Source organism: Ambystoma mexicanum, chromosome 2q (genome assembly GCF_040938575.1).
Source record: "Ambystoma mexicanum isolate Mex_15411 chromosome 2q, UKY_AmexF1_1, whole genome shotgun sequence".
Classification (NCBI taxonomy): Eukaryota; Metazoa; Chordata; class Amphibia; order Caudata; family Ambystomatidae; genus Ambystoma; species Ambystoma mexicanum.
Window position 1 is genome coordinate 1,480,368,267 of NC_090924.1, and position 17,486 is coordinate 1,480,385,752.

A 17,486-nucleotide genomic window follows, 5' to 3' on the forward strand; every position below is an offset into this window, starting at 1 on the left:
AGAGATGTAAACGGCGCACGCGTGACGCTTGAAAGGCGAGTGATGTAAACTGCGTACGCGTGACGCTTGAAAGGCGAGTGATGTAAACTGCGTATGCGTGACGCTTGAAAGGCGAGAGATGTAAACGGCGCATGCTTGACGCTTGAAAGGCGAGTGATGTAAACTACACATGCGTGACGCTTGAAAGGCGAGTGATGTAAACTGCACACGCGTGACGCTTGAAAGGCGAGTGATGTAAACTGCGTACGCGTGACGCTTGAAAGGCGAGTGATGTAAACTGCGTACGCGTGACGCTTGAAAGGCGAGTGATGTAAACTGCGTACGCGTGACGCTTGAAAGGCGAGAGATGTAAACGGCGCACGCGTGACGCTTGAAAGGCGAGTGATGTAAACTGTGCACGCGTGACGCTTGAAAGGCGAGAGATGTAAACGGCGCACGCGTGACGCTTGAAAGGCGAGTGATGTAAACTGCGTACGCGTGACGCTTGAAAGGCGAGAGATGTAAACGGCGCACGCGTGACGCTTGAAAGGCGAGTGATGTAAACTGCGTACGCGTGACGCTTGAAAGGCGAGTGATGTAAACTGCGTGCGCGTGACGCTTGAAAGGCGAGTGATGTAAACTGCACACGCGTGACGCTTGAAAGGCGAGTGATGTAAACTGCGTACGCGTGACGCTTGAAAGGCGAGAGATGTAAACTGCGTACGCGTGACGTTTGAAAGGCGAGTGATGTAAACTGTACATGCGTGACGCTTGAAAGGCGAGAGATGTAAACTGTACATGCGTGACGCTTGAAAGGCGAGAGATGTAAACTGTACATGCGTGACGCTTGAAAGGCGAGAGATGTAAACTGTACATGCGTGATGCTTGAAAGGCGAGAGATGTAAACTGTACATGCGTGACGCTTGAAAGGCGAGAGATGTAAACTGTACATGCGTGATGCTTGAAAGGCGAGAGATGTAAACTGCACACGCGTGACGCTTGAAAGGCGAGAGATGTAAACTGTGCACGCGTGACGCTTGAAAGGCGAGAGATGTAAACTGCATACACGTGAAGCGGAAAGGCGAGAGATGTAAACGGCGCACGCGTGACGCTTTAAAGGCAAGAGATGTAAACTGCACATGCGTGACGGTTGAAAGGCAAGAGATGTAAACTGCACATGCGTGACGGTTGAAAGGCAAGAGATGTAAACTGCATACACGTGAAGCGGAAAGGCGAGAGATGTAAACGGCGCACGCGTGACGCTTGAAAGGCGAGAGATGTAAACGGCGCACGCGTGACGCTTGAAAGGCGAGTGATGTAAACTGTGCACGCGTGACGCTTGAAAGGCGAGAGATGTAAACGGCGCACGCGTGACGCTTGAAAGGCGAGTGATGTAAACTGCGTACGCGTGACGCTTGAAAGGCGAGAGATGTAAACGGCGCACGCGTGACGCTTGAAAGGCGAGTGATGTAAACTGCGTACGCGTGACGCTTGAAAGGCGAGTGATGTAAACTGCGTGCGCGTGACGCTTGAAAGGCGAGTGATGTAAACTGCACACGCGTGACGCTTGCAGGCGAGAGATGTAAACTGCGTACGCGTGACGTTTGAAAGGCGAGTGATGTAAACTGTACATGCGTGACGCTTGAAAGGCGAGAGATGTCAACTGCGCACGCGTGACGCTTGAAAGGCGAGAGATGTCAACTGCGCACACGTGAAGCGGAAAGGCGAGTGATGTAAACTGCGTACGCGTGACGCTTGAAAGGCGAGAGATTTAAACGGCGCACGCGTGACGCTTGAAAGGCGAGTGATGTAAACTGCGTACGCGTGACGCTTGAAAGGCGAGTGATGTAAACTGCGTACGCGTGACGCTTGAAAGGCGAGAGATGTAAACGGCGCACGCGTGACGCTTGAAAGGCGAGTGATGTAAACTGTGCACGCGTGATGCTTGAAAGGCGAGAGATGTAAACTGTACATGCGTGACGCTTGAAAGGCGAGAGATGTAAACTGTGCACGCGTGATGCTTGAAAGGCGAGAGATGTAAACTGTACATGCGTGACGCTTGAAAGGCGAGAGATGTAAACTGTACATGCGTGATGCTTGAAAGGCGAGAGATGTAAACTGTACATGCGTGACGCTTGAAAGGCGAGAGATGTAAACTGTACATGCGTGACGCTTGAAAGGCGAGAGATGTAAACTGTGCACGCGTGACGCTTGTAAGGCGAGAGATGTAAACTGTGCACGCGTGACGCTTGAAAGACGAGAGATGTAAACTGTGCACGCGTGACGCTTGAAAGGCGAGAGATGTAAACTGTACATGCGTGACGCTTGAAAGGCGAGAGATGTAAACTGTACATGCGTGACGCTTGAAAGGCGAGAGATGTAAACTGCGCACACGTGAAGCAAAAACGCGAGAGATGTAAACTGTGCACGCATGATGCTTTAAAGGCAAGAGATGTAAACTGCACATGCGTGACGGTTGAAAGGCAAGAGATGTAAACTGCATACACGTGAAGCGGAAAGGCGAGAGATGTAAACGGCGCACGCGTGACGCTTGAAAGGCGAGTGATGTAAACTGCGTACGCGTGACGCTTGAAAGGCGAGAGATGTAAACGGCGCACGCGTGACGCTTGAAAGGCGAGTGATGTAAACTGCGTACGCGTGACGCTTGAAAGGCGAGTGATGTAAACTGCGTGCGCGTGACGCTTGAAAGGCGAGTGATGTAAACTGCACACGCGTGACGCTTGAAAGGCGAGTGATGTAAACTGCGTACGCGTGACGCTTGAAAGGCGAGAGATGTAAACTGCGTACGCGTGACGTTTGAAAGGCGAGTGATGTAAACTGTACATGCGTGACGCTTGAAAGGCGAGAGATGTCAACTGCGCACGCGTGACGCTTGAAAGGCGAGAGATGTCAACTGCGCACACGTGAAGCGGAAAGGCGAGTGATGTAAACTGCGTACGCGTGACGCTTGAAAGGCGAGAGATTCAAACGGCGCACGCGTGACGCTTGAAAGGCGAGTGATGTAAACTGCGTACGCGTGACGCTTGAAAGGCGAGTGATGTAAACTGCGTATGCGTGACGCTTGAAAGGCGAGAGATGTAAACGGCGCACGCGTGACGCTTGAAAGGCGAGTGATGTAAACTGCGTACGCGTGACGCTTGAAAGGCGAGTGATGTAAACTGCGTATGCGTGACGCTTGAAAGGCGAGAGATGTAAACGGCGCATGCGTGACGCTTGAAAGGCGAGTGATGTAAACTACACATGCGTGACGCTTGAAAGGCGAGTGATGTAAACTGCACACGCGTGACGCTTGAAAGGCGAGTGATGTAAACTGCGTACGCGTGACGCTTGAAAGGCGAGTGATGTAAACTGCGTACGCGTGACGCTTGAAAGGCGAGTGATGTAAACTGCGTACGCGTGACGCTTGAAAGGCGAGTGATGTAAACTGCGTACGCGTGACGCTTGAAAGGCGAGTGATGTAAACTGCGTATGCGTGACGCTTGAAAGGCGAGAGATGTAAACGGCGCACGCGTGACGCTTGAAAGGCGAGTGATGTAAACTACACATGCGTGACGCTTGAAAGGCGAGTGATGTAAACTGCACACGCGTGACGCTTGAAAGGCGAGTGATGTAAACTGCGTACGCGTGACGCTTGAAAGGCGAGAGATGTAAACTGCGTACGCGTGACGCTTGAAAGGCGAGTGATGTAAACTGCGTACGCGTGACGCTTGAAAGGCGAGTGATGTAAACTGCGTACGCATGACGCTTGAAAGGCGAGTGATGTAATCGCGTCAGTACGCAAGTCCCGCCTCCACTTGCGAGCATGTTTCTCCCAATACATAGCCCGCTAAGCTCCAGTTGGACTTCCTGCCCTGTCAATCACTGGTCCCTCAGCTGCTCATTGGTGCAGAGTAGCGCAGGATTCTTACAGAGATGGCCCTTGCGGGCGGTCCCCAGAGCACAGACATCCTCAGAGAATTACATGTACAGCATGACTATGCTAGTGTGTTTGGTGAGAAGTATTTGTGACCAGAATGAGTGTGCTTGTGTGGTCACACAGACACTACTGTATCCGGTTCACATGTAATAATATCTCCATACATTACCTCCACGTGTATCTTGAAGTATCTTTGCGCTTTACATTTTAATATAACAAAGACATAATAAAGAACTACTGAAATTGTTAATTCTTATCCAGGCCGTTCAATAAATGGTTTATTATGAAAAAAGCATGTGCAAAAAAAATAAAAAAATACACCAAGTCCTACTTGACAAACTCTTGTCTGCTGACTCTAGTGCACCAGTCTGCCCTGTCCCAAAGCTGAGGACAGGCCATGGGGAGCGAGGAGTGGGATTCCTTAGTCATTCCCAATATGGGAGCTGGAGCCCTTTGCGCTCCTTAAAGTGGGGAATGAGCCCCCTGGCCCTTGCTGTCGCCAGGCACCTGCTGGAGTATTGCTGACGTTGTAACCATCCCATCTTCCCACAGATGCTGGCCTTCCCACTTACCTGTATGAATTTCAGCATCGGCCCAGCATGTTCCGGGATCTGAAACCACCCTACGTGAAGGCGGATCATGGGGATGACCTGTTCTTTGTGCTCGGTGTCCCGTTCTTGGATGACATTATCTCTCAAGGTAAGGGAGTGGTCCCAGGGGCTCCTCAGGAATGCGGAATGCCAGTGAGTCGTGCCCAAGTCTAAAGGGGTTGTAACTCATGTGCATTTAGCCGTCAGTGGTGCCTGTGGACTGATCATGCCTGAAGTTGTATTGGTATGGATAATTAGTGCACAGCCTCGCAACCCAGGTCTGACCCATGGACACTTTTGGGAGGAGCTAGCTCTCAACCTTTCAGTGGCCCTGGGAGGCTGAAAACACCCGATTTTGCATGTGACGGGTGAAAGCCCATTGATTCCTGGGGGCGTGGAGGGAGCTTGGCAGGTGAGAGAGCGGCCTAAGTGGCGGGTGACCCCGCTGGACACCCCTCCTACTTGCTCTCAGACCCCCGGCCTACTGGCACTCACACTAAGATGTCAAAGAGGGATTAACACTGCTTGCCTGAGATGCACCCGCTGGGTTTTGACCCTGCAAGTGGGTTTGGCCCCATTGACCGTTTGGAAATGATGAAGGCTTGTACCATGGGAGTCACATCCACAGGGATTCATGAAGGAGTGCCCGCTTTGCCCATTTTCCACACTAGCACCTGCCATGGCAGCTTCAGAATTATTAGTGTGTGGATAGCTGTACCCGCCAGTGTACATGTTTTGCTTTGCGCATGTGCCATGTCTGTGATTGCAGTTTGCTTACGTGTGATGTTTAATGTCTAGCACTTCGTTGTAAACTGTTCAGAGCACTTTCGTACATTTGGCAAATTACCCTTTTTTCTGTATGTAGCAATCGGTGAGGATACTCAGTGAATTAAATGATTATCGCTCTTAGCATGTTCCGCCTGTATCCTACACAATGTTATCCTTATTTTACCCCACAGGTTTCGAAGGAGATTTATTGTATAGTTGCAGGCTCATTTATCATGTGCTTTTGTGCTTAACAAATCCGCGTCATTGGGCATAAATGACTGTGACTGCTTGTGAAAGAACCAAATGTAAATCTCTTAGTGTGTTGTTGTACAACTTAAGATGGGATGGTAGGAGATGTGTTCCACTTGGTGAATTGGAGTCAGTGAAATGGGCACAAGCCAGCTTCTCCACAAGTGATCCTGGGAAAACCACTTTACCTAGCAGGGCCTATCTACAATGAATAAAAGGCCAGATGTATGCTTGTCTGAGGCAGTCTTGCGCAGTAGAGACTGCTTGCTTCCTCTTTTGTCACCGCTAGAGGAAGCTGTTGCCTTGGGATATATAGTGGTCCTACTGAGTTAATAAAAACCTACTGTATCGTCTGTATCCCACTAATAACGTTCTATGACAATGAACATATTACACTAACAAAATATATACATGTAAAAAAAATATATAAACAAATAAACAAAATAATGTACTTGATTAAGCACTATTTCTCTAATATAACAAAATAAATTCCTTGTTTTCCCCCGTACAGAGAGCTTTCTCTAAATACAATTGTTTGCAGCATATCACCCCGCCACACTGCCACCTAAGCTATCCCGCGTGCGCTGACTTTTACACTAGTTTTCTACACGTTCTATCCCGAGCGAGGTGCTTGCAGAGTTAATGCTCCAAGCAAGTGCTGTCCAGGCTCAATGATCACCCACTCAGAAGTCCATGTTGAAAAAATTGTTCTTCCTTTCTATAATTTGAGAACACATTCACAGGAAGTTCTCTCAACTGCCTCTCCATCATTGTAGGCGACCCTCTTGGAGCACTGGCCAGCTATTCTCTAAGGATGGCAAGGTGATTGAGGTCCCAGTACAAACACCTGTAACCTACTCCCTTGATATTTCTGCAAAGTCAAGTTCACGTACATTTTGAGGGCAAATCTAAAAACTGTGCTTGCTCAATCGCTCTTTTCAGGCAAAGCTCCCAGGAACCTGCTCACGGGTTATGCATACTACACATGTATGATATGCATTGGCGCGCACCGCGCGTACCGAGCCAAGTACCGGCGAAGTACCGCTTGACCGCAACCTCTCTTCTCTGCCACCTGGATTTGTGACATTTATTCAAGCCTACGGTATATATTGCCCTGATTTTGTTGGATTTTTGAAAAGACTATAAGTACCCAACTAGAAATCTGTATTTCCTTTCTTTTGTAAAACGTTTTTTGTGTGTGATTTGGCCAGAATTGGTAAAAACAACTGCAGATTACCAAACCACGGCCATTTGGGCGGAATACTACAAATTTGGCCTGCGCGCACACCGAGCCAAGTACCGGCGAAGTACCGCTTGACCGCTTTGCCCAAACGGTATATTACGTCACCATTCTAGTGTTCATCACTCACTCACCTTTTGCTTATCATCAACTGACGGCCGTGGTTGTTATTCTGCAGTCTGACGGCAATCGTCATTTGTCGTGGCCCATTTTTCTAAGTAACCAGCCTCGCTTGTCGGCTGGCATAAGTGATGCAGTGCCTGCTAATGACCCTGGAGTCAGGCATGCCGAATTCAAGCTCACTGACTCTGCACCAAAAGACCCATGAACAGCAGCTTCCTAACACACCCCAACAAAGACCAGGAAATGCTGTGTGCTTCTCCACCCCGCTAACCCAGAAGATAAATCCACTACGAAACTAACAGGAAGCACTAATATCCGTTTCTTCTGCAAAGACTCTAACGAAAGCACTAAGAAGGTAAATGAACCGATGGTGGCAAAAATTCAATCCACAATTGCTGTAACACCCATAATTGTTCCAGAGATCACATCACCGGTACACGATATGGATGATCTGGTTTATACTCTCTGGGATTGTAGTTGAAGTTGGACGACCTGTTTTGGTGCCAAATATTACTGATAGCGTTTTGTTGGGTAATGTATTTACATCCTGCACAAGATCACACTGTTCAAACAAAGGACAGAATCTCTGATCAGGCTGTATTAGAACTTGGGAACAATACCTCTTGTCAGTTTTCACACACAACAATACAAAATCTGTCTCCTTCCCCTAATTTATTCACGGATATTAGCCATTCGCACTGAGAGTTAGCAGTGTCTTACTCTGTTCCAACTCCGCGTGATCCGAGGAACAAAATAACAGGACTAGATAAATCTGCTGCTATAAGTCCAACGAATAATTTGTTGGAAATCATGCCAAACTCAATGAATTTGGCCATACGATCTATGGCCGAACTCTTTAAGACACTTGACTTAAAACTTCTTACACAAAATGCACAACTTGAAAAAGTTCTGCAATGGCAGCATTCGATCATGCGAACAGGGCCGGTCTTAGACCAGTTTGCACCCCAGGCGGGAAGCATTGTTGGTGCCCCCCCAAAATGTTGGGACAGGTGTTAACTTTAGAGATGATATGGGGGGCGGGCTTACTTGTGTGGGGGAATCTAACTTCTTTACACATTGTAATGCAAATATTCTAGTGCTGCTTCAATGTTACAATCAGTTAACTCTCTCCTTCACGTCTGAAACCACACACTTAGGTACTGCTGTGAGAATGAACGGTCTCCTGCACGTAGCCTTCCAATCACTCACCTGACATGCAAGTACAAACACCCATTCGATCTCAATTGCCTAAAAATGTATGCATACAAATGTGTGCGCAAACAATACACATTTTTACATTAGTAATTGCCAGGCATTTATTAACTGTGCAGCCCCCAGCACCGTTTATTGTCTGTGTCCTGTTGTGTCCTTCTATGGCTGTGTTCTTACTAAACATGATGCACGGAAGCGGGATGATTGCTGAAGTCTGAACTGTCTTAGTAAGATAAGGAGAGGGGCGTCATTGGGTTTCATGTGTTTTGCTTAAGGTTCAAGGTGTCAGATCTGTTTCACTGAAGCTGATCAGGGGTATTTGCCTGGGCTTTGCTTAATTCACTCGAGGTGGGCAGTTGAGGTGGCAGAGGTGGGTGGGCAGTCTAACTGGTACCTGTCCCCTCCCCATGCCCTTTTCCCCACCCTCTCAAGTGTCTGACCTGGTGCTTCTCCAGTGCCTGTATGCGCCTCATGTGTGACCAGGTGCAACACAATGAAGAGTGAAGCTTTGTGTCTACGAATGCCCTGTGCAGTCTCTTAGCAAACGCCAGCAACATGGGGAAGCCTGGCCAGGGCCACCTTTGTGACAGGTTGCAGAGTGCTCAGGAAGCAATCCACAAAATATATAAGCACATTTGGGTGCTGTATCACTTCTCTGCAGGGCTCTTGTAGCCTACAGACATTCACTAATATTCAATTTGATTGCATTCGTTCATTGACAACACGGATGGCGAGGCTGAAATGTAAATAATGGACTTCTAGAACATAGATTGTTGCTTCTGTGATCCGCAACCCAACCATATCATGATGCATTACAGTGTAATGCTACATTCCGAAGGCACAATACTCTCTAGTGTTTACATTGGTTATACAATATTAATATAAAAAATACGCTATTTTAGGTTATTTTACACTCGTAATTTTGGTAAGAAAACACTTGATGTTTATAAATTGCTGTGCCTGTGCTATACCGAGGACATGGCAAAGAAAGGGCTGTTCATGTCTGTGTTAAAGAGTACTTAAAACGATGACAATGGTCACACGGCCGGTGGCCAGGGTGATGGTAAACTCCTTCAAGTCCGGACACATTCTTCTGGGTAGGGGCATGCTCCAGGGATGCCCTTTCTCCCCCATCCTGCTTGCCCTGGCCATTGAGGCCATGGCGGACTTCATTAGAGAGAGACATGGACACAGCGGTCTCCGCATAATAGGCCGCCCGGAGATAGTGTCCCTATATGCAGGCAGATGACATACTTCTGTATGTCCGCGACCCACACCTCAACCTAGACCCCATACTGCAGGACGTAATTCTTATCGGACAATTCTCCAGTTTCACTATTAACCTGTCTAAGTTGTAAGTATTGCCACTCACAGCCAACACGCCTGAGGTCCAGAGCAACTTCGCTCTTCGCTGGTCGGCCAACCATATAAAATATCTGAGGGTGACTTTGTCCAGAACACGCCCTGAGCTACTGAAAGACAACTATGACTCAGCCGCGGCGGCGGCCAAGGACAAAATGCGTAGGTGGCAGAACCTCCCCCTGTCCGCCCCGGCTAAGCTCTCACTCATAAAAATGACTCTACTGCCTAAATTGCTCTATGTGTTCTCCAACATCCCGATCTGGCCCGGTAAAGACTACTTCACCAGACTACATTCACTCTTCGCCCAGTTCCTATGGCACTTTGGTGCGGTCAGGAAAAAGTGGACCGAACTGACTCCCACATATGATAAGCGGGGGTTCTCTGCATGGCACACCGAATTGTACTGGATGTCCTCCCAGGCACAATATGCGTCATATTGGTACACAGTGGAGCTCCCCCCTGCCACATGTCAAACTGGAATCGATGGCTGCTGGTTGCACTGACCTCAAGACCCTCATGCTAGATACCCGCTACACGGATGATTCCCTGTTGGACCCGGTGGCCTCCACACTGAGGGCCTGGCAGCTGCTCTTTGACCAGGTGGGGGCCACACACCCTTTCTATCTCCCAATCTGGAACTTCCCGGGGCTACTGCCGATGCGTGATAAGGCGATTCATATCCGTTGGGACTCGCTGGGTTACAGAGCATTTGCTGACCTGTTTCGAAACGGGGCATTCATCACACCTGAGACCTGGAAACTGGGCCACAGAGATAATGGGGGTGACCTCTTACAATACTATCGGGTCTGTGCTGCGTTTGCAGCCCGCTGGCCCGCGTACCCCCAGGAACCTCTACAAACGCTGATTCTCGCTTCCATTGCCAACTCGGGGGATAGTAAGCACCTGGTGTCCTCATATATAAAATGGCATTGGATGGGATGGCCCCGCCCTTCCAGAAAGCATGCTTGCGTTGGGCAGAGAAATTGGCAACTGCCATTTCCGATACCCAATGGGCACTCATGTGCGCACACACCAGACGGGTCTCCCTCAATATTCACTTTAAATTTATGCAATGTAAGATTCTCCATCGCCTACACTATACCCCCGCCAGACTATCCAACATGCCCGCCCCTACACTACATGGTTGTCCCAGATGTGATGAAACAGCAGTGGACCATCTACTTATGTTCTGGGGATGCCCGCGACTGTAAAAGTTTTGGTCAAGAATCATCGAGATTCTCTCTGACATAACAAGCACCTCATTAGTGAAACACCCTCTGGATGCCTTGTTTGGTTTGTAGTCTGGGCCCCTGGGTAGAGACGTCGAGGCCTTTGCCAACGTTGGTTGCATGCTAGCTAAAAGGTCAATACTCCTCCATTGGAAGAATAGGTGCCCCCCCCACCGTGAACGAATGGATGAAAGCACTGACATTGCACAAGAAAGTGAGAATCTCTATGCCAACTCTCTTTCCCCTGTGACTATACCCCGTGATATCTGGTGCAGTTTCCGCTCCTACCTGGCCCGAGAAGACGGGTGTGAATGAAACTGTCCATGCACTTTGAATGTTTCTGCTGATGTACTCTCCTTCTGTGTGATGATGTCTATACTGATGTAATCGGATATTAATGTACGAGACCCCTGTCTAAAGGGTGACCCCTTTTCTCTGTTGTACCTTCAATCGCCAACGGTATACATAAAAGTAAAAAACAATTTCTAAAAAAATATAATGACAATGGTGTTGTTGGAATCAGACTGGCGCCTCCTAGAGCCTGGAACCTCAGGCAGCCGCCTCTACTGCCTGATGCAAAGACCGGCCCTGCATGCAAACACCCTGTTTTAGAAAGGATCCTACTCAGACTACAGATAAAGTGATTATTAGTGCCATCTGTGTTAGTACTCAAACTGATCCTTGTGCAGAACTGATGTCTGCTTCCAATAGTACACCAATAGTTACCCCAGAATCACAATGCTCTTTACTTCCACATTTTCCTAATGTTATTCATGATAAAGAACAGACAGGCATACGATCAAGTAATGAGGGTCAATCTGTTGATACTCCAAATACCATCAATGCACCTGCCAAGCCATCTGTTTATACAGTTTTTGAATCAAAACAAAATGAAACAGCTATACAAACAAAAAAAACAAAAAACATGACTACAACGAAGAATAACTGTACTTCTAAAACTAAACAGTTTATCAAAACAATTACGAACTCGCAAAAAGGTGCATTGTTAGCCTCAAATGCAATCACCAAAAAATATCAGTTGCAGGCGCAAGCTCGAAAAGATACACCCAAAATCTGTCAACCAGTTAGCAATTCATCTTATGGTCCTCTTGATGACTTACCGGAGGCTGCAGCGGTTATGGATGGAAACAAATCTGCTCATACCCCTTCCATACCTGTAACACATGATATAAGTAATGAATTCCATTTGACTGGAATCACACAACAAGCATTGGAAAATCATAGGAAGGAAATTAGATGTGCTGCAGATGCGTACCTGAGCGCCCAGCCATCACAGAAACACTTTACTTACTGTGAATCTAGAACAGAAACCCAATTACAGGTTAAACCTCCTGTGGATAAACTGGTAAAGACCACGGTTTCATCACAGACGGTTCATAAAGAATCTTGTCATTCTCAAAACAATTCACAGGTTCAATCAAACATCATACATAATCCATCATCAACTCAATACCAGGTTGATGTACCTCGACTGGCTCTATACCATCACAAGAAGACAGGGAATTAAACATGCAAGCTGGAAGTGTAGATAAGATGGCTGCATTAGCACCTGAAATGTATCTCCTAATTCAAACAACACTTTTAAAGACAGTTGAAGCAAAACCTTCTATGGCTTCATCTAATAGTAATACTAGACCCTCTGACCTGAAAAAACATTTCAAAATGAACACCAAATGGCCACATTATATTAATTAAGTATAGCTTGCGACCAATGCCAAGTATTCAGTATGATCTGAATCACATTTCCATTTTAACCATCTTTTCAGAAATTCCCGAATTGGAAGATATCAACTCTGTTGATATACAATTGGTTGAATTTGATGATATACACACACTTTCCTCAGTAAAACTATGGATTAATTCCAGAGTAGTACTGAATACAATATAGCTTGAAAAAAGGCAACCTTTTGATCTAGGATTCATTCTTGATGTTAATTCACCGAGTCTCCCAACTCCAACCATTATGCCCTTGACAACCACAACTGTTAATAGGCCATGACCCCCAAACAATTTAGAATTAAACGTAAGAGAACTTGTTAAGAAGGCTTGTAAGTGTCACATAGACCAGAATAGGCATTAACTAGACCACTCCATAAAGCAAATTCCAGTATCTTTGTTAGTTGGAATACAAGAGGGTTCCGTAATCTTATAAACAATTCCAACACGGGCATTGAGAATGTCGATATAATTATGTTAGAAGAAACATGGCTCACTGAAATGCCAATCTGGGATAATTATGATCTATATCTCAATTCTGCTTTAAAACCTAGATTGGGAAGGCCAACTTCTGGTCTACTTATTGCTATCAAACAGCAATCGCCATTTAAATCTGAACGTTGGCTTTCTCCCAATCCATTTCTGCAGCTATGCCCTAATTAACATGTATTGGAACCCGGCAGGTATTTTCGATTACTCCTTTATGAGAGATCTGAATTGCTTAATGGATTTGATATGTATCAATTAAACAATATTGTATCTGATTCTAGCAGGGGATCTTAACTTGCATTGTCTAGGACCATCCAAAGAAACTATTAGATTAGCTATATGGACTCATTCATAGATGACCCCCCTCCGCACCCCACATGGCATAGAGGTACATCCAGAGCAGTAATTGATTATGTCTATGTTAACCAGGCTTTCATCACAGAAATTACCAAGTTTTGAATTAATCCAACAACTTTAAGTGAGCATGACATTCTATACACGAATTGGAATATTATAGAAGATATGAATGACCTGCCATCCAAATGTCCAGCAAATTTTGTAACAGCCAATACAGGGCGTAATAGATTGCGGTGGTCTGAAACATTTTTGAAACATGTTTCAAAAATCTTTGAAACAATTTAATCAATGTTATGCAATTGAAATGCACAAAGCCAATGTGGGATCAGGTAAAGAGATTATATTTCATGATTTGATGCAGATGTTTCAGATTAGACCAACTAAGTTCAAGTTCAAACAGCTAAGAAAATGTAGCGATCTAAGAAGAGACAGTTTTTAAAATTGTCATAAAAAATAGAGATGAACAGCTAATCAAATTGGAGACAAAACATAAGCACTGGATGCGGAATCAGAAAGCAGCCTTATATCAAGACGACGGTTCAACAATGCTGAGAAATATAGTTGGGAAAAATACAGCTCAAATCAATCTGGGCTATTATTAATCAAACATCAACTGGGCATCAAATTGCATTACAATCCAATAATGTATCAGAACAAGCGTGGCTCACACACTATTCAAATCTGTACATGGCACCACAAAATTCAAATTCCAAGATTGCAAACTTGGGGAATGACATTTTTTTTCTCACTTTTGACAAAGAAGATATAACTCACTATATAAGCAAGGCCAGCAGTTAGAGGGCTCCGGGGCCTGACGGTCTATCGAATTTCATTTTAAAACAACATCCAGAAGTTTGGACTAACATATTATGAAATATGTTTAATAACAGTAACCGAACTGAAGTCATTCCCCAATCATGGAAACACTCTATAATCTTGCCGATCTACAAGAAGGGTAGCAGGACAGATCCAGCTAGACCCATTGCCTTGTTAGATGCACCTGGAAAAATCTTTAATCACATTGTTCTTATAAATCTTAGCATCTGGGCCACCAAACAATGGAAAAGAGACCCATTCCAAGCAGGTTTCGTCTCTGGCCTAGGCACCTCCCCAAATATCATCAGTTTAAATATGATATGATCTAACTGTGCCGCCCGGAATCAACCTTTGTATTTGGCATTTATTGATTTCCAGGTCGCATTTCACTCTGTTGATCATGACCTCTTGTATAAAAAACGAATACGATACGAATGTCCATCCTCAGTGCTTTCCATAATCTAACACTTACATACTAACACTACTTTGCAAGTTAGATTAACAATAGAAGGATTATTTTCTGCATCAATTTCTACAGGACGAGGCCTTAAACAAGGCTGCATTTTAGCTTAGTTTTTATTTAATCTGTTTATTTTGGACTTGGGTGAATCGTTTGCCACCATAACAACTGACGCTCCAAAATTGGGCACACAATCTATAGCTTGGATGTTATATGCGGACGATTTAGTCCTTCCCGCAAGAACACCTAGCGGACTACAGAACCTACTAGACAAATTATCTGCTTATTCTTCAAAAAATAATCTTGTCATTAATCTGGAAAAAACACAGGTTGTTACCTGTTGTCCAAATACTAAAATTGTTGGCAACAAATATAAATGGTACCTACAGGATGCCAAGCTCATCAATGTACCTGAATATAAATATCTAGGCATAACAATTTACAACAAATTGGGCCTCATTACGACCCAGGCGCTAAGTGGTTAACGGCGCCGTGAAAGGCTGCGGCGCCATTAACCACTTAGCGCCTTACTACAAGGTCCCTTTGCGGGACCCGACATAAACGGCTGGTCTGGACCAGCCGTTAACGTAGGGACCCGCAAAGGGACCTCGCAGGCAATTGCCGCCTTCCCCATTCCCATTGAGCCCCATGGGGAAAAAATTGGAATGGGGAAGGGCCATGGGGAAATGGGGAACTACCGCCCTGCCAACCTTGGAATGGGGCGGTATTGCCCCGTTTCACCATGGCGGACTCGTTACAACACCGACACCAACCATGGTGCTAATAGCGCCATGGTTTAGCGCCGGTGTTGTAATGAGGGCCCTTGACTGAAACTGCTTATCTTACATCATTGAACTGTAAATTACAAACATTAAGATCACAGGCAACCATAATAATGTCATAATATGGTAAGTGCTCATACCAACATGTTATGACCTTCTATCAAACGGTTCCTATTTTATTGTATGGTGCTGAAACTAAATCAGTGTTTAAATCAAAATCTTCGGATCTACATGAATCCTGATTCTGGAAATCAGTGTTAAAACTATCAAACTGCACTCCGTTACCCATAATCAGATTTGAACTCGGTCTACTTTCACTTCATGTACCATTGATATGGAAAATGTGCCGTTTTTTCCGTAAATGCCTACTGGGCCTTGCGAATAAGAACATTCTAAGTGTTGTTGCACATTATCTTGTAGTTCCAACCCATTCCTTTCCATGTTCATGGAGAAGTTGCGTTTTAGGTGCTTTATCTTATGCCTCCATAACGTTGTATATTCTATTAACAAATCCAAATTGTGTCAAGTTAAAATTGTACCAAAATGATTGGATCTGTACCAGAGCAAAATGTTGCACCTATAAGGATTTTAATACGCAATTATTGGGTTATAAGATTTTTTGTAACATGTCAGAGTATTTAGTGAAATTCCCATCACCTTACAAAAGACAGAAATACCTGCCATTCCGGTCCAATCTGTCACGAACACTGAAATCATGGCCAGGAGAGGTCTGATTCCTGATGAACTAAATCATTGTCGGTTTTGCCATAAAGAGCAATGTAGAGAGACATTGAAGCATGTAATAGTTACTTTTTCCAGCTTTAAATTTGATGAGGCAAATTCATTTTAGTAAATTGCTACGGTTATACACTCCAAAGAACGATGATGAAATCTGGTACATGATTTTCACGAGTAAAAGATTGGGAACAAAAGTTGCAATAGTACACTTTCTGGATGCCATCTAGTCAACTGATAATGAGAGTTTTAAATAGTAACTTGAATGATGGTTTGATATGAGATGTTATGTAACTGGAACATAAACGAGATGAAATTATAATGCTTTAGATACCACTCAAGATATATTGTATGAATTCAGATTGAAAGCAAGTCGATATGATATGAATAGCTTGTTGACTTTTTATATTGTTCTGTATTGTTGTGTATAATTTTATTTATTTCTTAAATTGTAAATTGTTGATGATTGGAAATTCATGAATTGTATTCTGTATTTGAAAGGTTGATTTAATCAGCCAACCAAATTAAAAAAATAATAATAATAATAATAAAAAGATATGCATTGTCACAAATCACAGACCATCTGCCCAGAAACAGTACGAAGAAATAGTGCTCGCACACCAAGGCCAAGGAAGAGATGGGAAGTCACCCAAAAACCCAGTAAATTAGACTGGGAGAACCCTCTGGTAATATGTTCAATCAGACCAGACCAATGAAGCATAAATCAATGGGTGACATTAAATCTGAAACTGCAACAAATACACAATACACTGTAACGAGGAGGCCCGGCTCAAACGAAACGCAGAAGCGCAATCAACGTTCTAGTCGTTTTCCTTGGTCGAAGGAGGTGAAGCAGAACCAGGAAAGAGGAAAGAACGCAATAAATTGTGCTGGTGGAGGTGCTTCAAAAAATCCTTGAAGGAGACACCAATACTAATAAAGATGGGCAGCGGAAAGAACGTAGTGGAACAAACACGTCGAAGAGAGTGACTTGTGTAGAGGAGCTGTTGGGATCAGCAGCTATGGTACTGGGGCTTTCAGTCATCGACTTGGAGGGTGCAGGCCAGGCTTGTGAAGGTGAGCAACGCTCACAGACGGGGAAAGCTGCAGACCGGGGAACGTCCAGGAAGGCAGCCTGCGAATGGGGAGAACGTCAGCAGACCGCCACAGGTAGGCTCTTTTGTGACTGTTAGAATGGATTTCTGAACTCTGCACTGGTGAGCAGATGTTCAGGAGGCCACGCTGGTTTAGTGAAACAGGGAACACTTCTGCAAAGTTAGCCAAGAAAATTCAAGGTAGCTTGGAGAGCAGTCAAGGCTAAGTCTCAGGAGTAGTGGGGTTGATTTGAGGTCTTGGAGGAGCATGCATAGTAGGACACAAGAATTGCTATTAGACAGTAGTATATCAAAAATATACCATTT

The 17,486-nt window shown here is 45.2% G+C and overlaps 1 protein-coding gene across 1 annotated transcript in view; it reads left to right on the forward strand.

Annotated features, from left to right (window-relative positions):
• Positions 1-17,486, forward strand: part of LOC138570298 (fatty acyl-CoA hydrolase precursor, medium chain-like) — a 373,857-nt gene that overhangs the window by 310,339 nt on the left and 46,032 nt on the right. The window contains exon 11 of the mRNA XM_069649072.1: positions 4,469-4,615. Within this exon, the coding sequence (XP_069505173.1) occupies positions 4,469-4,615 (147 nt within the window). The remainder of the gene's footprint in view (positions 1-4,468; positions 4,616-17,486) is intronic.